This window comes from Scyliorhinus torazame, chromosome 11 (genome assembly GCF_047496885.1).
Source record: "Scyliorhinus torazame isolate Kashiwa2021f chromosome 11, sScyTor2.1, whole genome shotgun sequence".
Lineage (NCBI taxonomy): Eukaryota > Metazoa > Chordata > Chondrichthyes > Carcharhiniformes > Scyliorhinidae > Scyliorhinus > Scyliorhinus torazame.
The window spans coordinates 134,214,276-134,233,210 of NC_092717.1; the positions used below are offsets into that span (position 1 = coordinate 134,214,276).

An 18,935-nucleotide genomic window follows, 5' to 3' on the forward strand; every position below is an offset into this window, starting at 1 on the left:
TATTTATTATTTGACTTGGTATGATCACAGAAAGAAGATATTGGCCCAGAGGAAGGTATGGAAGAGAGGAGATACCCTGGCGAGGTTACTATTCCAAGTTCTCAGTCCAAACTTCTGAGCAAAGACTCAAAGAAAGAGCTCATTACGTAAGTTACAGTTCACCATGCATGACTTACCTGAAATGTACAACAACTTGCATCCATCATTTTTAATAAATATATGAACATTGCAGGTTGCAATACTTCTTGATGATCAATTTGCCTTTGGGTAGTAGTGTAAAGTGGGTAAAAGTGAATTGACGGCCTGTTTTTTTATTTCCATTGAAGTCAAATGGAAATTTGGGTGTTTCCGATTTGCTGTCACCCATTTTACATTGCTCTGCATCTGAATCACGGAAAAATTTGACAAAGCAAGAGAGCTGGGTTGGAAGTGAAAGGATTTCAACTCTTCGATCAAAATAAACTGCATATGTGTAACATCCACTTGTATGTGGCATTTCTAGTCTAAGCTGCCATTCAAGTGTCTCCTTGTTGGGCAGGAATATGGGACGCGATTCTCCGATCCCCCACCGGGTCGGAGAATCGTCGGGGGCTGGCGTGAATCCCGCCCCTGCCGTGTCCCGAATTCTCCGCCACCAGAGATTCGGCGGGGGCGGGAATCGCGCTGCCCCGGTCGTCGGAAATCCCCCGGTTATTCTCCGGTCCGCGATGGGCCGAAGTCCCGCCGCTGTCAACCCACGCCAGCCGGCGTGGATTGAACCACCTTTCGAATGGCGGGACAAGGCGGCGCGAGCGGGCTCCAGGGTCCTGGGGGGGGGGGGGGGTGCGGGGCGATCTGGCCCTGGGGGGTTGCCCCCACGGTGGCCTGGCCCATGATCGGGGCCCACCAATCCGTGGGCGGGCCTGTGCTGTGGGGGCACTCTTTTCCTTCCGCCTTCGCCATGGTCTCCACTATGGCAGAGGCGGAAGAGACCCCCTCCACTGCGCATGCGTGGGGATGCCGTGAGCAGCCGCTGGCGCTCCCGCGCATGCGCCGCACGGCAAAGTCATTTCCGCGCCAGCTGGCGGGGCACCATAGGCCTTTCCCGCCAGCTGGCGGGGCGGAAATCAGTCCGGCGCGGGCCTAGCCCCTCAAGGTGAGGGCTCGGCTCCTCAAGATGCGGAGAATTCCGCACCTTTGGGGCGGCGCGATGCCGGATTGATTCGCGCCGGTCGGCGGACATCACGCCAATTGCGGAGAATCCCACCCATGATACCTTTGTGTTCTCATTAATGTTATAATGATATGTGAATGGAATGGAAACTACTAGAGTGCACCTTTGCATCATTCTATGCACTATAGAATTTGTTTTAATGCTCCATACACTAAAGATGTTGCAGTATGCCAACTCAAATATTTATTTGTGATGGAAGTTTACAATATTGCGAACCACGAATCATCCAAGATAATTTTAGTTTTTTTTTGTCCATATGCAGTATGTGTTTGAGGCATAATCTATCATTATGCCAGATGCTTTGCAACTCTTATTTAATCCTTCTCTACATTTCTCAATATCCTCCAGATTGCATTGTATTGATACTCACAATTTCTATTTTTCCCATGTGCCATAGTTGCAATGCTTTCATCTATTATGTTTATTTTTAAAAAATCTATGTATCACCTATCCTTTGATGAAGAGGGCAAAGTCTTTTCTTCACTTACTTTCAGAATTTTAATTGACAGATATCGGGCGGAATTTACCAGCTGTTCCGCCACAGGGATATTCTGGTCCCACAGACGACGTATGGGTCTCCTGGCGACGAGGGGTGCAGTCAATGGGAAATCCCATTGACAACGGCGAGAGCAGAAAATCCCACTGACAAGCCGTCTCCGCCACCGGAAAATACCTGGCGGGGCGGTGGGTAAATCCCGCCCATCATCTCGTAGTTTTAATCCTAAAATCATGAGAGATTACAGAACAGGAGATCATTTGGCCCGTCATGTCCAGGTTGGCTCCCTGCAGGAGCAACTGGTTCTGCTATCAACTCTTCATTGATTACTTTTTCACCCTGATCTCAACTGGAACCCTATAATTGAAATCATAAAGTTTTTTTTCCAATAAGATGAGTTACCCCTGTGGCAAATTATTTTCTCTTCAGCAACTCTTAATGGCGCCTAGTTCTGTGCCCCAGACTTGGATGAGCAGAGTGTTTAAAGGATTAAATACAAGATTAGAAAAAATATCAAAAATGGAATCATACCTAACGAGTATACTCACAAAAACAATGGGTAAAACGTGTTTGTGAAAGTTCCTAAAATAACCCGACAGCACTGCTATTTCAGAAATTGTGCTGTGCTGTAAAATTGTGGGTATTGTTAATATTACACAATGTAGTGTCCTGGAATCTTTTATGTCAACCTGAGAGATCAGATGGATAAGTTGAAGAGAAACTCTGTGCCCCAATCAACACGTGGTTAATAAAAAGAACATTTGACTTACATTCAGTCCTAATGCTAATTTACATTCAACATTCACCAGCACAGGAGAGACACGTTTCAAGACTGACATTTCCATGATGGAGTCCTGTCAGGCGGCATCTTTCAGATGAAATGTTAAACTAAGGACCTATCTGCTCTCTCAGGACATAAGCGATCTCATGATGCGATGAAGAAGAGCAGGGGAGATCTCCCGTGGTCCTAACCAATCCAATCCCTCCATCAAAGTCATCATCAGATGGACAGATTATCTGGGCTTTATCTCATTGCTGTCTGTGAGGTCTTGCTATGTGGATTTTGGCTGTTGTATTTCCCTACGACAGTGACGACATGTCAAAAGTCCTTCTTTGGCAGCAAATCACTTTACAACATCCTGAGGTCAAGGAAGGAATTACGTAAATGCAAGTCTTTTTATTTATTTATTTATTTCAAACTGATTGCCTTCTAATTCCAAAGAGTACTTGTACTGTTAATTATTGTGAAGCTATTGCTGGAAACTGTTGCCAGAATTTCCTCTTGCCTAGGGGCAGCACGGTGGCGCAGTGGTTAGCACTGCTACCTCACGGCGCCGAGGTCTCAGGTTTGATCCTGGCCCTGGGTCACTGTCCGTGTGGAGTTTGTACATTCTCCCCGTGTCTGCGTAGGTCTCACCCCCACAACCCAAAATGATGCGTCGGGTAGGTGGATTGGCCATGTTAAATTGCCCCTTAATTAGAAAAATAATAATTGGATACTCTAAATCTATTTTTTTTTAATAATTTCCTGCTGCCTGTATACATAGGAACCCGCCTATCATATATATGAACATACAAATTAAGTGCAAGAGTAGGCTATTCGGCTACTCGAGCCTGCTCCGCCATTTTATAAGACTATGGCTGATCCGATAGTGGCTTTAACTTCTTTTCCTGCCCAACCTCGATAACCTTTGACATCTCCTAATTTACAAATTTTTTTCCCCCTTTTTCCAGAGTGTAAAATAATAATAATCATAATAATAATAATCTTTATTGTCAGAAGTAGGCTTACATTAACACGGTAATGAAGTTACTGTGAAAATCCCCCAGTCGCCACATTCCAGCGCCTGTTCGGGTATACGGAGGGAGAATTCAGATTGTCCAAATTACCTAACAGCACATCTTTCGGGACTTGTACTAAGGGATAGCAAATACCCTGTCAAACCTGGTTACAAATTTTTCCCGGCAGAATGTTCACAAAATATCAGGGGCAAAATTCTCCGTTATCGGCGGAAACTCCGCCGATCGGCGCAAAAAACGGCGCAAATCCCACTTGCGTCACGTCATAAAAATGGGCCGATAGTCTGCGGCCCGAAATGGGCTAGCAGCGACGTAACGGGATCCGCGCTTGCGCAGTGGTTCACGCCGTGCAGCGTCATACGCACTGCACGGCGTGACGGCTCATAAGGCCGCGCAGCTCCCCCCCAACCGACCGGAACAGCCAACCGCAACACCCGACTTGATGGCTGGCCGTCGCTCAGCCCCGAGGTTCGAGTCACGCGATGTGGAGGCGCTCCTGGATGCGGTGGAGCAGAGGAGGGACGCCCTGTATCCCAGGCACGGCCGCAGAGTTGCCCCACGCCACAGCCGGCGTCTGTGGAGGGAGGTGGCAGAGGCCGTCACCGCTGTGGCCCTAACACCACGGACAGGCACCCAGTGCCACAAGAAGGTGAACGACCTCGTCAGAGCAGGCAGGGTGAGCGTCCCCCATATCCCCCATATCCCCTCTCCCCCAAATCCCCCCCTCCCCCATATCCCCCCTCCCCCATATCCCCCCTCCCCCATATCCCCCATATCCCCCATATCCCCCCTCCCCCATATCCCCCCCGCCCCCATATCCCCCCTCCCCCATATCCCCCCCTCCCCCATATCCCCCCTCCCCCATATCCCCCATATCCCCCCTCCCCCATATCCCCCCTCCCCCATATCCCCCATATCCCCCCTCCCCCATATCCCCCATATTCCCCCCTCCCCCATATCCCCCTCCCCCATATCCCCCATATCCCCCCTCCCCCATATCCCCCCTCCCCCATATCCCCCATATCCCCCCTCCCCATATCCCCCATATTCCCCCCTCCCCCATATCCCCCCTCCCCCATATCCCCCCTCCCCCATATTCCCCATATCCCCCCCTCCCCCATATCCCCCCTCCCACATATCCCCCCTCCCCCATATCCCCCATATCCCCCCTCCCCCATATCCCCCATATCCCCCCTCCCCCATATCCCCCATATTCCCCCCTCCCCCATATCCCCCCTCCCCCATATCCCCCATATCCCCCCTCCCCCATATCCCCCATATCCCCCCTCCCCCATATCCCCCATATTCCCCCCTCCCCCATATCCCCCCTCCCACATATCCCCCCTCCCCATCTCCCCCATATCCCCCCTCCCCCATATCCCCCCTCCCCCATATCCCCCATATCCCCCCTCCCCCATATCCCCCCTCCACCATATCCCCCATATTCCCCCCTCCCCCATATCCCCCATATCCCCCCTCCCCCATATCCCCCATATCCCCCCTCCCCCATATCCCCCATATCCCCCCTCCACCATATCCCCCATATTCCCCCCTCCCCCATATCCCCCATATCCCCCCTCCCCATATCCCCCATATCCCCCCTCCCCCATATCCCCCCCTCCCCCATATCCCCTATATCCCCAAGTGAATCCAGCCCTAACCTTAACCTCTGCAATGCACGCGCAACCGATGGCGTGCATTCATATACCTGCCTAACACTGTTGCCTTTTACCCCTGCCACCACCCCCCCCCCCCCCCCAGGAGAAGCGCGCACACAACAATAGGGAGCATGTGAGGACTGGAGGAGGGCCCGCTGATGAGAGGCCACTGACCGTACACGAGGAAAGGGCACTGGAACTGGCTGGCGGACCTGAGGACCGGGAGGTTGCTGATGCAGAGGTCGGGGCCCCACGAGCAAGTGAGGATCAACAGCCCGTCCCCATATCCCCCCTCCCCTATATCCCCCTCTCCCGTATCACCTGATCACTGCCTGATGTCTAACCATGCATGCTTCATTGTGTATCGCAGGACCAATCGTCCAGGCACCCATCCCCGCAGATGCAGACCGCCCGCAGGATGCCCCTCGGAGACCACGGGAGACGGAGAGACCCGCACCCTCCAGCATGCGACGCCCGCAGGATGCCCCTCGGAGACCACGGGAGACGGAGAGACCCGCACCCTCCAGCATGCGACGCCCGCAGGATGCCCCTCGGAGACCACGGGAGACGGAGAGACCCGAACCCTCCAGCATGCGACGCCCGCAGGATGCCCCTCGGAGACCACGGGAGACGGAGAGACCCGAACCCTCCAGCATGCGACGCCCGCAGGATGCCCCTCGGAGACCACGGGAGACGGAGAGACCCGAACCCTCCAGCATGCGACGCCCGCAGGATGCCCCTCGGAGACCACGGGAGACGGAGAGACCCGAACCCTCCAGCATGCGACGCCCGCAGGATGCCCCTCGGAGACCACGGGAGACGGAGAGACCTGGAGCAACAGGGAGACGACACCCCCGTCACGTGCGGGAGCGACCACCCAGCGATGAGGGGGGCAGCCACAGGCCCCCGTCACATCCGAGCCAGGACACCACTACCCAGGACACCACTATCCAGGACACCCCTACCCGGGACACCACTACCCAGGACACCCCTACCCGGGACACCACTACCCGGGACAGCACTACCCGGGACAGCACTACCCGGGACAGCACTACCCGGGACAGCACTACCCAGGACACCCCTACCCGGGAAGACGAAATACCGGACAGTGACTCAGAGTGGATGGGTGGAGACGAACCCCCACCCCAAAGTGCCATGGACTCAGAGTGGGACGAAGAGCACGACACAACGCCACTGCTGTCACCAACACCCTCCACCATCGCAGAAACACTCACCACGGTTGGGCACTTTAGTGATGAGGCGTCTGGTACACTCACTGGTGCGCACAACACAGCCGTCCCGGTACAGCAGGTGGAGGTAGGAGCAGCAGAGGGACCGGGCGGTCGGAGGGCAGCCCAGGCCAAGCGAACATCTGCCGCCCAGATGGATCCCGGGTTCCTGCAGTTACCACACCCACACATAGATCCGATGCAACCACCGACACGGAGACGAGCGAATAGGGTGACGGGTGGCTTGCGGCGGCTGCGGTCGCAGGTGGAGGAGTCCACCCGCGTCCAGGAGCTGGGAGTGGTCCCGGTCATGCGTGCCACCCAGGCTGACACCGCACGGGTGGCGTTCGCGGTGGAGGCAATGGGTGCGACGGTGTCAGACATGGGGAACGGTTTGCGAGGCCTGGGGCCTTCCGTGCAGGTGGCGTCTGTGGCCCAGGAAATGGCTGCCCTCTCACAGGAGGCCATGAGCCAGTGCCAGCGCCAGATGGCAGAGGCGCTCAACGCCATAGCCCAGTCTCAGCAGGCCATGGCCCAGTCTCAGCAGGCCATAGCCCAGTCTCTGCAGGCCATGGCCCAGTCTCTGCAGGCAATGGCCCAGTCTCAGCAGGCCATCGCTGAGGGCATCGGCGCCAGTGGCCATGTGCGAGCTGGCGTCGCACTGTCGCAGACAGGGTTCGACAACCCCCTGGGCTCCATGGCTGCAAACCTGCAGACCCCTGTCGATACCAGCACGGGCCTCCAGGACTGGCAGCGCCAGATGTCGGGGGCGCGTCGGATGGCCAGTCCGTTCGCATCCCCCACCCATGTAGAGGCCTGGGGGCCATCGGGCACCCCGAGGGAGGAGGAGGTGGTGTGGTCCGTCCCGGCTCCCTCTGTAGGGGAGGTCCCGGTACACCGCGACACCTCGGACTCCCCCCCTTCCGTCCCAGGTGCATCGGGTGGGCAACGGGCAGGACAGGCTGGCAGCTCGCCATCCCAGTCGCCCGGGCCGCAGCCTGGCCCATCTAGGCCAGGACGCCCCAGGAAACGGCCGCCAAAGGGATCCAGTGTCAGAGGGCAGGAATCACAGGAGTCCACCTCCAGTTCTGCTGTACCGTCTGGGGAACCACGTAGACGTAGTCAAAGGGCCCGTAAGGCCAAACAATTAGACACTGAGTAAGTTGGCACGGGTGCAGGGCACAGATGAGTTTTAGGCGCTAGGGCACGTGCATGAACTCCTTTGGTTATTAAAGTCAATGTTACACCTACCGAAGCTGCCTTTGTGCTCTGTCCAAAGTGTGCGGGGGTGTCATGTACGTTGAGCGCAAGTGTGTGTGTGAGGGGTGGTCTTACCTCAGCCCCAGGTGAGTCTGCCCCCTTCCCCCTGGGCCGCCATCAACATCCCCCGGGCAGAGGACGGGACCGTGCGCTGCAGTGTCACAGCCGCATGCAGGGATGGTCCGGGTGGATGGTGGTACTGTGGCCATGGGTCAGACATAGTCCAACGATGTAGAGCCAGGAGCTCATCGGAGGCGGGTTGTCATCATTCTCCATGGCCTGCGATAGACACGCGTCCACCCGCAACTGGGTGAGCCCGGCCCGTTGTGCCGCCGGTGGATCGGCAATTGGGAGTGGGGGGGTGGTGTGCATGCGGGTGGGGTGTGTGGGGTTGGGGAGGGGGGTGAGGGTGCTGGGTGGGTGGATGGGTGGGGGGTGTGGGTGGTCGGCTGTTGTCATGGTGTGCGGTCTGTGGCCATACTACCCGATTCCCACGCCCATCTAGTCAGTGAAGCGGGCGTCTATCAGTCTGTCCCGTGCCCGCTGGGCCAGCCGGTAACGGTGGACAGCCACCCATCTGTGTCTACCCCGTCTGCCCTGACCATTGCCCCCATCCCCCTCATCTGGGGAGGACTGGGCCTCTTCCTGCTGCTCCTCCACTCCGCCCTCCTCTGCCTGCGGCACATCGCCCCTCTGCTGGGCTATGTTGTGCAGGACGCAGCACACCACAATGATGCGGCCGACCCTATCTGACCGATACTGGAGGGCGCCCCCAGAGAGGTCCAGGCACCTGAAACGCATCTTCAGCACGCCAAAGCACCTCTCGATCACTCCCCTTGTCGCTACATGGGCATCATTGTAGCGGTTCTCCGCCTCATTGCGTGGCATCAGCCACGATCGCAATGAGTAGCCCCTGTCGCCCAGCAACCAGCCCCTCAGCCGGGGATGGCGTCCCTCGTACATGCCGGGGATGGATGACCGCGACAACACGAATGAGTCGTGTACACTGCCTGGGTGACGGGCGCAGACGTGCAGGATCATCATGCGGTGGTCGCAGACCACCTGTACGTTCATCGAATAGGTCCCCTTCCTATTAGTGAACACGGCCCTGTTATCTGCAGGTGGCTGCACGGCGACGTGCATCCCATCGATCGCGCCCTGGACCATGGGGAACCCGGCAATGGCAGAGAAGCCCACGGCCCGGGCATCTTGGCTGGCCCGGTCCACGGGGAAGTGGATGTAGCGGTGCGCCATGGCATAAAGGGCATCTGTCACTGCCCGGATGCACCGATGTCTGCGATATGCCGGACAGGTCCCCACTCGGTGCCTGGAATGACCCCGTTGCATAAAAGTTCAGGGCCACCGTAAACTTGACGGACACGGGGAGAGGGTGTCCCCCGCCAGTGCCACGCGGTGACAGGTGTGCCAGCAGGTGGCAGATGTGTGCCACGGTTTCCCGGCTCATCCGGAGTCTCCTCCTGCATTCCCGGTCCGTGAGGTCCTGGTATGACTGCCGGGGCCGGTACACACGGGGCGCCCTTGGGTGCCTCCGTTGCCGTGGGGCCGCGACGTCCTCCTCCCCCTCCTCGTCCTGTCGGTCAGGTGTCCCTCCAGCCTGGGCGGCTGCCGCCTGCCCCTCTGCGGCAGCCTGCGCCGCCTCTCTGGCACGCTCCTCCTCCTCCTCCTCATCCAGGGCAACATAGACATGAGCGGCTGCCACCACGGCGGCCAACATCGCTGGATGGTCTGAAAACATGACGGCCTGGTGGGGGGGAGGCGAACGACGACATGTCATCATTGCCCATATCCCCTCCTCCCCCCAGCCAGGTGGCATGGACCGCATGGGTCCAACTGTTGGAGGCTGGCACCTGGCCAGGTGGACCAACTCATTTGCCCTCCCATCACCCACCCCGGCACGGACCCCCCCCCCAACCTCCACCCCGGCACGGACCCCCTCCCCAACACCCACCCCAGCACGGACCCCCCCCAACCTCCACCCCGGCACGGACCCCCTCCCCAACCTCCACCCCGGCACGGACCTCCTCCCCAACACCCACCCCAGCACGGACCCCCCCCCAACCTCCACCCCGGCACGGACCCCCTCCCCAACCCCCAACCTCCACCCCGGCACGGACCCCCTCCCCAACCCCCAACCTCCACCCCAGCATGGACCCCCCCCAACCTCCACCCCGGCACGGACCCCCTCCCCAACCTCCACCCCGGCACGGACCCCCTCCCCAACCCCCAACCTCCACCCCGGCACGGACCCCCTCCCCAACCCCCAACCTCCACCCCAGCATGGACCCCCCCCCCAACCTCCACCCCGGCACGGACCCCCTCCCCAACCTCCACCCCGGCACGGACCCCCTCCCCAACCCCCAACCTCCACCCCAGCACGGACCCCCCCCAACCTCCACCCCGGCACGGACCCCCTCCCCAACCCCCAACCTCCACCCCAGCACGGACCCCCCCCCAACCTCCACCCCGGCACGGACCCCCTCCCCAACCCCCAACCTCCACCCCAGCACGGACCCCCCCCCCAACCTCCACCCCGGCACGGACCCCCTCCACAACCCCCAACCTCCACCCCAGCACGGACCCCCCCCCCAACCTCCACCCCGGCACGGACCCCCTCCCCAACCTCCACCCCGGCACGGACCCCCTCCCCAACCTCCACCCCGGCACGGACCCCCTCCCCAACCTCCACCCCGGCACGGACCCCCTCCCCAACCTCCACCCCGGCACGGACCCCCTCCCCAACCCCCAACCTCCACCCCAGCACGGACCCCCCCCCCCCCAACCTCCACCCCGGCACGGACCCCCTCCCCAACCCCCAACCTCCACCCCAGCACGGACCCCCCCCCAACCTCCACCCCGGCACGGACCCCCTCCCCAACCCCCAACCTCCACCCCAGCACGGACCCCCCCCCCAATCTCCACCCCGGCACGGACCCCCTCCCCAACCTCCACCCCGGCACGGACCCCCTCCCCAACCTCCACCCCGGCATGGACCCCCTCCCCAACCTCCACCCCGGCACGGACCCCCTCCCCAACCTCCACCCCGGCACGGACCCCCTCCCCAACCCCCAACCTCCACCCCGGCACGGACCCCCTCCACAACCCCCAACCTCCACCCCGGCACGGACCCCCTCCCGGCACTCCCCCGGAGCCCAGCCTACTCTAACCACCCCCCTCCCCCCCCCCCCCCGCCGCACACACACACAAGCCGAGACACACCTCTCCTCAGGCAATCAGTCTGCGGCCACGCCATTTCCTGCCCAGAGCCAACCCCCCAGGCCGTCACTCACCTCCTCGCTGGTCGGCGTGAGCCTGGAGCACCGGGTCACGCCGATGAAAAGGAGGTTTGATTCACGTCGACGTGAACGGTCATCACGTCGACGGGACTTCGGCCCATCCGGAAGGGAGAATATCGGCAGGCCGAAAATCGGCTGCCTTGCGCAGACCCGTGACATTCTCCGCGGCAGCGGCGCCATTAACGCCCCGCCGACTTTTCTCCCTTCGGAGACTTCGGCGGGGGCGGGGGCGGGATTCACGGCGGCCAACGGCCATTCTCCGACCCGGCGGGGGGTCGGAGAATGACGCCCCAGTTGTTCAGAGCTTGGAATTACTATCGAAACATCAAAATAAGAGGTCAAATTACAATTCAAGAGGTAACTCTGAGTAGCGAATCCAAGTCATAACCACCTCCCCATAATATATAGGCATGGACATCCTTAACCTAAATAATTATCTACTTTGAAAGGCTGGAGCTGCTGCTATTGTTGCTAAAGGTGTTATTTTGACCATCTTTTTTTCTTTTGCTCTTTCCTAGTTGCCCAACCCCAGGATGTGATGGTAGTGGCCATGTAACTGGAAATTATGCATCGCACCGCAGGTATGTGAAACCAGCCCTTTTCAGCACTCAGCCGCTTCTGTGGCTGCCTCCAAGCTGTTTCCAGAATCATGTGCCCAGCTCCAGCATGCACCCCCCCCCCCCCCCCACACCCCCCCACACACACACCTCAAATATAAATTGGAATTTTGAAGGCACATTTTCCCAAGCAGGTGCGCCAGCCAAATACATTTCCTGACCCCTGATACCTATCTTTAATATGAAAATTTAGTCGAAAATGTTAATACAATTGCAGAGCTGGGTCCTGATTTCACTGACGTACAGTGAGGTGACATTCATTGGAAGGTCATGAGTGCACTTGGGATCAAATGCATTTCCTATAAATTTACTGGAGAGCTTTTATTTAAGTTTTTTAAAAGCGGAAAATCTTAAAACATTCAGCTTTTACTGGCCATGAATAAAGGTTTGCATATGCATATAATGCATGGGTACAAGGTATGGCGATGATGAATAAGGTTCAAGTTGCAGTGATTTAACTCCAGTCTTGCGAATAACACTTGATGCTTTACAGCTTCTGCTCTCAGACACAAGTGTGGATAACTGAAACCTGGATCACAAGTTATAAAAATGATTTGCAAAAAAATATGCATAATTTCTCCATTATGTGTTCTGCCAGCAACTGTATCTTTTAGAAACAGAAAATTGGCCTGCGGTTTGTCGCTAAATTAAAAACTGCTTGCTTGTAAGCTGCGTATTTGTTTTCAAAATGTCTCAAGTGATTGTTGTGCTTATCTAACTGGACACACTGCAATATTTTAGCACGGTAATGATTTTAAAGGAACTACATCTGAATCTTAAGTGATTTAAATTAAGTTTTCTCTTGGAGTCTATCTATTGAAGGACACGTCGTAAATATATATTTTTCTCTTCTTAGTCCTTCTCAGTCTATTTCCCAACTAAATAAAAAGCCTTAATATTTATGAACATCTTTATTAAAACACACATAATGTATTAAAAAAAAGCCCAAGGTAAAGTTTATTTGCATGGTTAAAATGTATGTTTAGTTGTGTTGGGCCCAAGTTTGTGCAAGCATGCAATTTTAGACAAGCGGTGGGCAATTTTGCAAGTAGAGTGAATCAAATGCGTCCAGGTTTAATTTATAAATTGTAATATAAAATGTTAAATTCATTTGGAGCGCTGGTGCCTCCAATACTAACAGCAAAGAGTGTGCGAGGCATTGAAACACAAGTTATTCTGCCATATCTGACGCTGCAGCAATGTCAAATAGAGGCAACGAAGAGGTGCATTCTTTCAAACATTCATTTTTGCATTTTATTGACCAGTCTTCTTGGTAACTGCGTCATTACATGAGATTGACAAATACCAATGGCTGTTCCTGCGAAAGGTTGAAATCTGTGCCATTTAACCGAATAACCTTCAAATTGAGAATTTTCCTCGTTATGTCACAAATTCCACACTGACAATCAAAAATTTCAGAAACTATCCCAGACTTAATTTTAGTATTTCAGTGTAAGCTTCTACTAACATTCAAAGCTATATAAATTATGTAGTAAAGACAAATGACCCCATACAATCTCGCAACACATTTCTGAAAGGTACTTAGTGGTGGCAGGAGGATGATGTACATTAAGCCACTCACTCAGCAGCTTGTCATTAATAAGATATTTTGTATCATTCTGAAATGCCAGTAATGAAGTTAACTATAACCTGCAACAAATTAATCTGTTAACAAGTGCATAAAAATCCTTTATAATTATTCCATTTTTAAATATTTACACATCCAATAGTCAGAAACGTCCTGTTATCTGTTTGAATGGTCTGATTGTGAACATGAGAGTTTCTGTTGGCAGGTAAAGGTGTTATAAGGTTTCTCCGTCATATTACACTCTTTTCTTGCTTCGAAAATGTTAATCTATTCTCAGAAAGGTAATGGAAAATAAATATTTACTTTCTTTTTTGCAGTGTGTCTGGTTGTCCTTTGGCTGACAAGAGCCTTAAGAGTCTTATGGCAGCCAGCTCCCAAGAACTGAAGTATGCTTTCAAAGTCTATTTCACATAATTTTCCAATATCTTTCCATGGTTGTCATAGTCAGGCTTGAATGACTGACAGGAGACATGCTGACTACAGTGAGATAGGAGGCGGAATTCTCCCAAGCCCCTGCCAGCATGCTCGATGGCGGGCATTGTGGAAGAATATGCCGAGAGGCCCAGAAATTGGTTTTCACCGGCATGAATTATTCAATTAATTAATTTATTTATTTAGTTTAAAAATAAATTTAATGTAGCCAATTCTTTATTTTCCAATTAAAGGACAATTTGGCATGGCGAATTCACCTACCCTGCACATCTTTGGGTTGTGAGGGCGAGACCCATACAGACATAGGGCAAATGTGCAAACTCCATATGGACAGTGACCTAGGCCGGGATCGAACCCTGGTCCTCAATGCTGCGAGGCAGCAGTGCTGACCACTGCACTACCATGCCACCCCACCAGCATGAATTTAAAGTGGGATCTTCCACTGGACCCCAACATGACGGATCAGAAAACCTGCCAGAGGGCAGCATGAACTTCATTTGTTTCCCGTTAATGGGACGCAGATGAAGGCCTGACCGCATACACCAGATTCTCCTTGATGCCAGCAGGAAAACACACCAGCATGAAACACGTTTGGAACAATCTGGCATACAGATGTCGGGACTCACCTGATCAATACCGGAGTTCCGGGTGGAGGCCACCAGCAACCCTGGACTCTGGGACACTACTGCATGGGGTTGGGAATGTACCTGCAGGTGGCCGTTGCAAATTAGGTGTCCTGAAGAAGGTCAGTTTTCCAACCTCAGAATGTTCCTGGAGACCCATCTTCATTCTCAGGAGGGCCATCTTCTGCTCTCAGACTGCTCCCAGAGGTCTATCTTCATTTGCACGAGGGATCCATATTTTTTCTTCAAAAGTGGGTCAGTGATGTTGAACGCCTTCTAGCACTTGGACACAACAGAGAACTAGGTGCCATCAGGCCTAGCCCCCCCCCCCCCCCCCCACTAAATACCGTGCACAACACCTGGATACATAATTAATTAGGTCGGTGCCAGAAGATTTGGCATGTTTTCCCACCGGCCTCCTCAGCGGGAAACACTCCACGTTCCACCCCCGCCATAGCACTTAGTTACAAATTGGGAGAATTCCGCCCAGTGTCTTTCATTTTGATGCTGGCACACTAAAAATCATATTAAAAGCTTTCAGTAACAGAGAACGTTTCAAAAATAAATACTTCAAGAAATCCTCTTGTCTGGGCTTCTCCAAAGCAGTTTGCTGAGGTGCTTGCTGAGTTAATTAATCTCAGCAAGTGATCTATTACTGCTCAGTGTCCCTCAACTCTGGAGGGAGATCAGTCAGCGTTTACATTCCTGGTTGCTCTCTGATGATGCTTCTTTTATGTTGTATATCCGTGTTTTTAAATTTCTTTTGCCTGGGGCCTCATTTTACCAACCAGCTATACTTCGGGACCCATGCCAGCTGACGTTCGCAATCCACACCGGCCGACCTTCACGACCCACCATTTTTGCTTACCTTTAATGTGACAGGTGAGCCCACTTGGTCTTCACGATCTCACTTGCTTTGTCATTCAATGTTACATTTCTGCTAAGAACTCCAGCTGATGATTTAAGTTCTCACTGCATCCATTGAAAAAAGTTTGTCTTCAAATGCCTTTGAAGTTTTGAGGGTTTAAAACTTCCCTCCATGTAACACACATTTGCATCTTGATTTGCACTGGCACAATTCATAAAGCTATACCTTAAAAAAAAATCATCTTTATACTGTTTTGTTTCTGATTTCAGCTTCTTCTTAATGGGCTGTTCACCTGATGCCCTGGAACTCACATCAGCTCTGCTTCGCCTGCTGTCAATTCTCCTGAACTACTCTCTCTGCAGTAGATTTAGCTGTGAGATCCTGGCCTATTTGTGTCTCTGGCCCTCTCTTTTTTATCACAAAATGATCTATTTTAAATTGTTCAGTCCTGTTGCTTGCTTGCTGCTAACAAAATGAAGGAATCTCTCTTCAGCCCAGAGCATGAGACGTCAGTGTACGGGACTCGTGACCTGCTCCCTGCTGCCATTTAAGGCAGGAAGGCTGCATCGATTTTTTTTAAAAATGCACACTAACATCAGGAGGAGGTGGCCTGCCCTGCCGTGCTCTGGCCCTGCGCACGCTGAGGGGACGCGCATGAGCGGAACGGCCAGCATTCTGAAAGCCTGTTGAAACCGTTAGTTAGTACTTCCCGCGATCGAGAACACTGCAACCCATGACCCCGCGACCCTCCAGACACCCGCCCATGACCCACCCGTGGGTCGCAACCCTGGGCTTGAAAATTACTGTTGTATATCGGTATCAAATTCAGATTCAGTAATTTTCATTCTCCAATTGCCTGCTAACACGCATTCGGGAGGATCATACGTTTAGGGCCGAATTCTCCCATTTTGAGTCAAAGTGCTGCGATGGGTACAGAAATGTGCATTGTTTCCCACTGCAGCAGTCGGTGGTAACACACCAGGGACAGAATTCTACGACCTCCCACCGCTCCGGCGCCGGGACACCATTCTCCGATGCGTGGCAAAACGGGCGCCCGCGCATGGCGTCTCGCAGGGATTTCTGGAGCAGGGGTTCTCCGGCCCGGATGGGCCGAAGTCCCGCCGGCGGAACCGGATGTCATGCCGGTGCCATTCTAACATGGTATAAACCAGCGTCAGCCAGTCGTGGTGGCTGACGCTGCGGGAGGAGGTGGGTGGTGGCATGGAGCAGGCCCTGGGGGGGGGGAGGGGGGGGGTTGGTTGACGGCGTTGGGGGTGGGGAGCCCGGGAGGGGGAGCGGCACGGCCGTGTCTGCGGGCGGTGTGGGGGAGACTGCCGGGGGTGGGGCAGGGGGGACCCGCACATCCAGGGGTGTTGGGGGAGGGGGCCACACATCCGGGGGTGGGGGTGGGGAAGGAACGGTAGGGGCAACAAAGGCTGCGGGTGGCCACGGCCCGCCATGGCAGGGCGGAACCAACGGCCAGACCCCATGACGGCGGACACGCGGCTGTCTACCCAATCCGTTTGCTTTGCGGTGCAGGCAGCCCGGCTGTCCTGATGTGTGCCAGACACCCGTATCCCCACCACCAAACTGGCGGCACCAGTGGGTATGTCCAGGGCGGCACACACGGGATCGCCCCCGTGTGGGCACTGCCACCAGACAGTGGCACTGGCAGAGAGGACGGCCGACAGGTCTCAGGGCACCGAGGGGGCATGGGTGGGATGCGTGCCGGCAACCGGGCCGGCCATGTAGCGCATGGTACCTGGTTGTGGAGGGGTGTATACCAATGCTGAAACCCTGTCTATCCCATCCCCTACAGATAGTACAATGTTTCGCCATCTTCCAGCGTGCCAGGGAGGTGGCGGAGCTTGTTGTAGAGCAGTGGGCTGCAGTGGGGCACATGCAAGCCGCCCAGGCCGCTTGGCCAGACGCCCGAGAGGCACAGGAGGAGCACCACGGCGTGCAGGAGCCACAGCAGGAGAATGACGAGGAGGAGGAGGAGGGTGTGCCACAGCCACGGGGGCGTCCGATGCAACAACGTGTGTACCGGCCCCGCATGTCGTTCGAGGACCTCCCGGACAGGGTATGCAGGAGGAGACTCCGGCTGAGCCGGGAGACCATCGCCCACATCTGTCACCTGATGGCACACCTGGCACCACGTGGGAATGGGGGTGGACATGCCCTCCTGGTGGCAGTCAAGGTGACGGTCGCCCTCAAGTTATTCGCGATGGGATTGTTCCAGTCACCGAGTGGGGATCTGTCCGGCATCTCCCAGCCATCGGTGCACAGGTGCATCTGGGCCGTCACTGACGTGCTGTACGATATCACGGACCGGTACATACAGTTCCCTGTGGACCGCGCCCACCACGGTTTCCTGGGGGAACACCGAGACGTAGTTATAGGGCCTGTAAGGCCAGAAAGGTAGACACGCATGAATGAGTTGACACGGATGCAGGGCACAGATTAGTTAGATGGGTTAGGGCACATGTACAGGACGTCTGTTATTAAACACATTCCACACCTATGTGAGTGGGTTTTGCCGCAGTTGCCCGGATACCCATGGTGCAGGGGGCGATCGATGGAGTGCACATCGCCATGCGGCCCACGTTGGAGGAAAGGGTCATGTGCCTGAACAGGAAGGGGACATATTCAATGAACGTGCAGGTGGTCTGCGACCACAGGATGACAATCCTGCACGTCTGCGCCAGGGACCCTGGCAGTGTGCATGACTCCTTTATACTGTCCCAATCGTTCATCCCCGCCATGTTTGTGGGACACCCCCCCGCCTGCGGGGCTGGTTGCTGGGCGACAGGGATTATCCGTTGCGGTCGTGGCTGATGACGCCTATCCAGAGGCCACAGACCGACGTGGAGCACCACTACAATGATGCCCATGCAGCGACCAGGAGTGTGGTCGAGAGCTGCTTTGGGCTGCTGAAAATGCGCTTCAGATGCCTGGAGCACTCTGGGGTGGCCCTCCAATACCCGTTGAGAGGGTCGGCCGCATCGTTGTGGTCTGCTGCGTCCTGCACAACAGAGCCCAGCAGAGGGGCGACGTGCTGGAGGAGGAGGACGGTCAGGATGAGGGGCACTCTTCTCCAGATGAGGGGGATGGTGAGGGGGAAGCAGATGCACGGGACATGTGGGATGGACGGCAACAGCAGGCTGCCCAGTGCCGCCAGCTGGGCCAGCAGGCACAGGTGTCGCTCGTAGCTGCACGTTTCCGCGACCACGGTGGGGGTCAGCAGTGATAGACATGGGCACAGGCAGCAGAGTTTGGTACCTCCCTCACCACCGACCACCCTCACCTCCCCCACCACCGACCACCCTCACCTCCCACACCACCACATCACCCGCATGCATACGACTCCTCCATGATGCATTCACTTGCGGCACAACGGGATGGTGTAAGCGGGTCTGGTAGAAACATGGAGGATGATCACAGCCCGCCGTGCGATGGGCTCCGAGCGATACATCGTTCGACAATGTCTGACTCATGGCCACATCAAGACCCTTCACCTGGGTGGACCCTACACGCAGCCCAGACATTGCATCCCATGGCCCTGGCGTATGGCTGGGGGCAGGTTGGCGTGGGAGAACCGTGGGGGGCGGGGGGCGTGGCACCGCACGTTACACGCACCGGAGCTCAACTTCTATCGCAGCGCCCCCCACACACACTGGCGCACAGTCCCCGCCAGCATCGGACAGAGTACAGAGGCAGCTCACATAGGTGTGGAATGTGTTTAATAACAGATGTCCTCTGCATGTGCCCTAGCCCATCTAACAAATCTGTGCCCTGCACCCGTGTCAACTCACTCATACGTGTCTACCTTTCTGG

The 18,935-nt window shown here is 55.6% G+C and overlaps 1 protein-coding gene and 1 long non-coding RNA gene across 6 annotated transcripts in view; one reads left to right on the plus strand and one right to left on the minus strand.

Annotated features, from left to right (window-relative positions):
• The window catches only part of LOC140385537 (uncharacterized), a 248,878-nt gene extending 233,561 nt beyond the window's left edge, over positions 1 to 15,317 (minus strand). Inside the window, exon 1 of the long non-coding RNA XR_011933396.1 lies at positions 15,099 to 15,317. This is a non-coding gene — a long non-coding RNA (uncharacterized lncRNA). The remainder of the gene's footprint in view (positions 1 to 15,098) is intronic.
• The window catches only part of st18 (ST18 C2H2C-type zinc finger transcription factor), a 575,669-nt gene that overhangs the window by 498,342 nt on the left and 58,392 nt on the right, over positions 1 to 18,935 (plus strand). For 4 of the 5 annotated variants that reach the window (XM_072467783.1, XM_072467782.1, XM_072467785.1 and 1 more), the window contains 3 exons: positions 31 to 146; positions 11,489 to 11,551; positions 13,493 to 13,561. In XM_072467783.1, coding sequence (XP_072323884.1) covers positions 31 to 146; positions 11,489 to 11,551; positions 13,493 to 13,561 — 248 coding nt within the window. The remainder of the gene's footprint in view (positions 1 to 30; positions 147 to 11,488; positions 11,552 to 13,492; positions 13,562 to 18,935) is intronic. The other variant, XM_072467784.1, reaches the window with a different exon arrangement.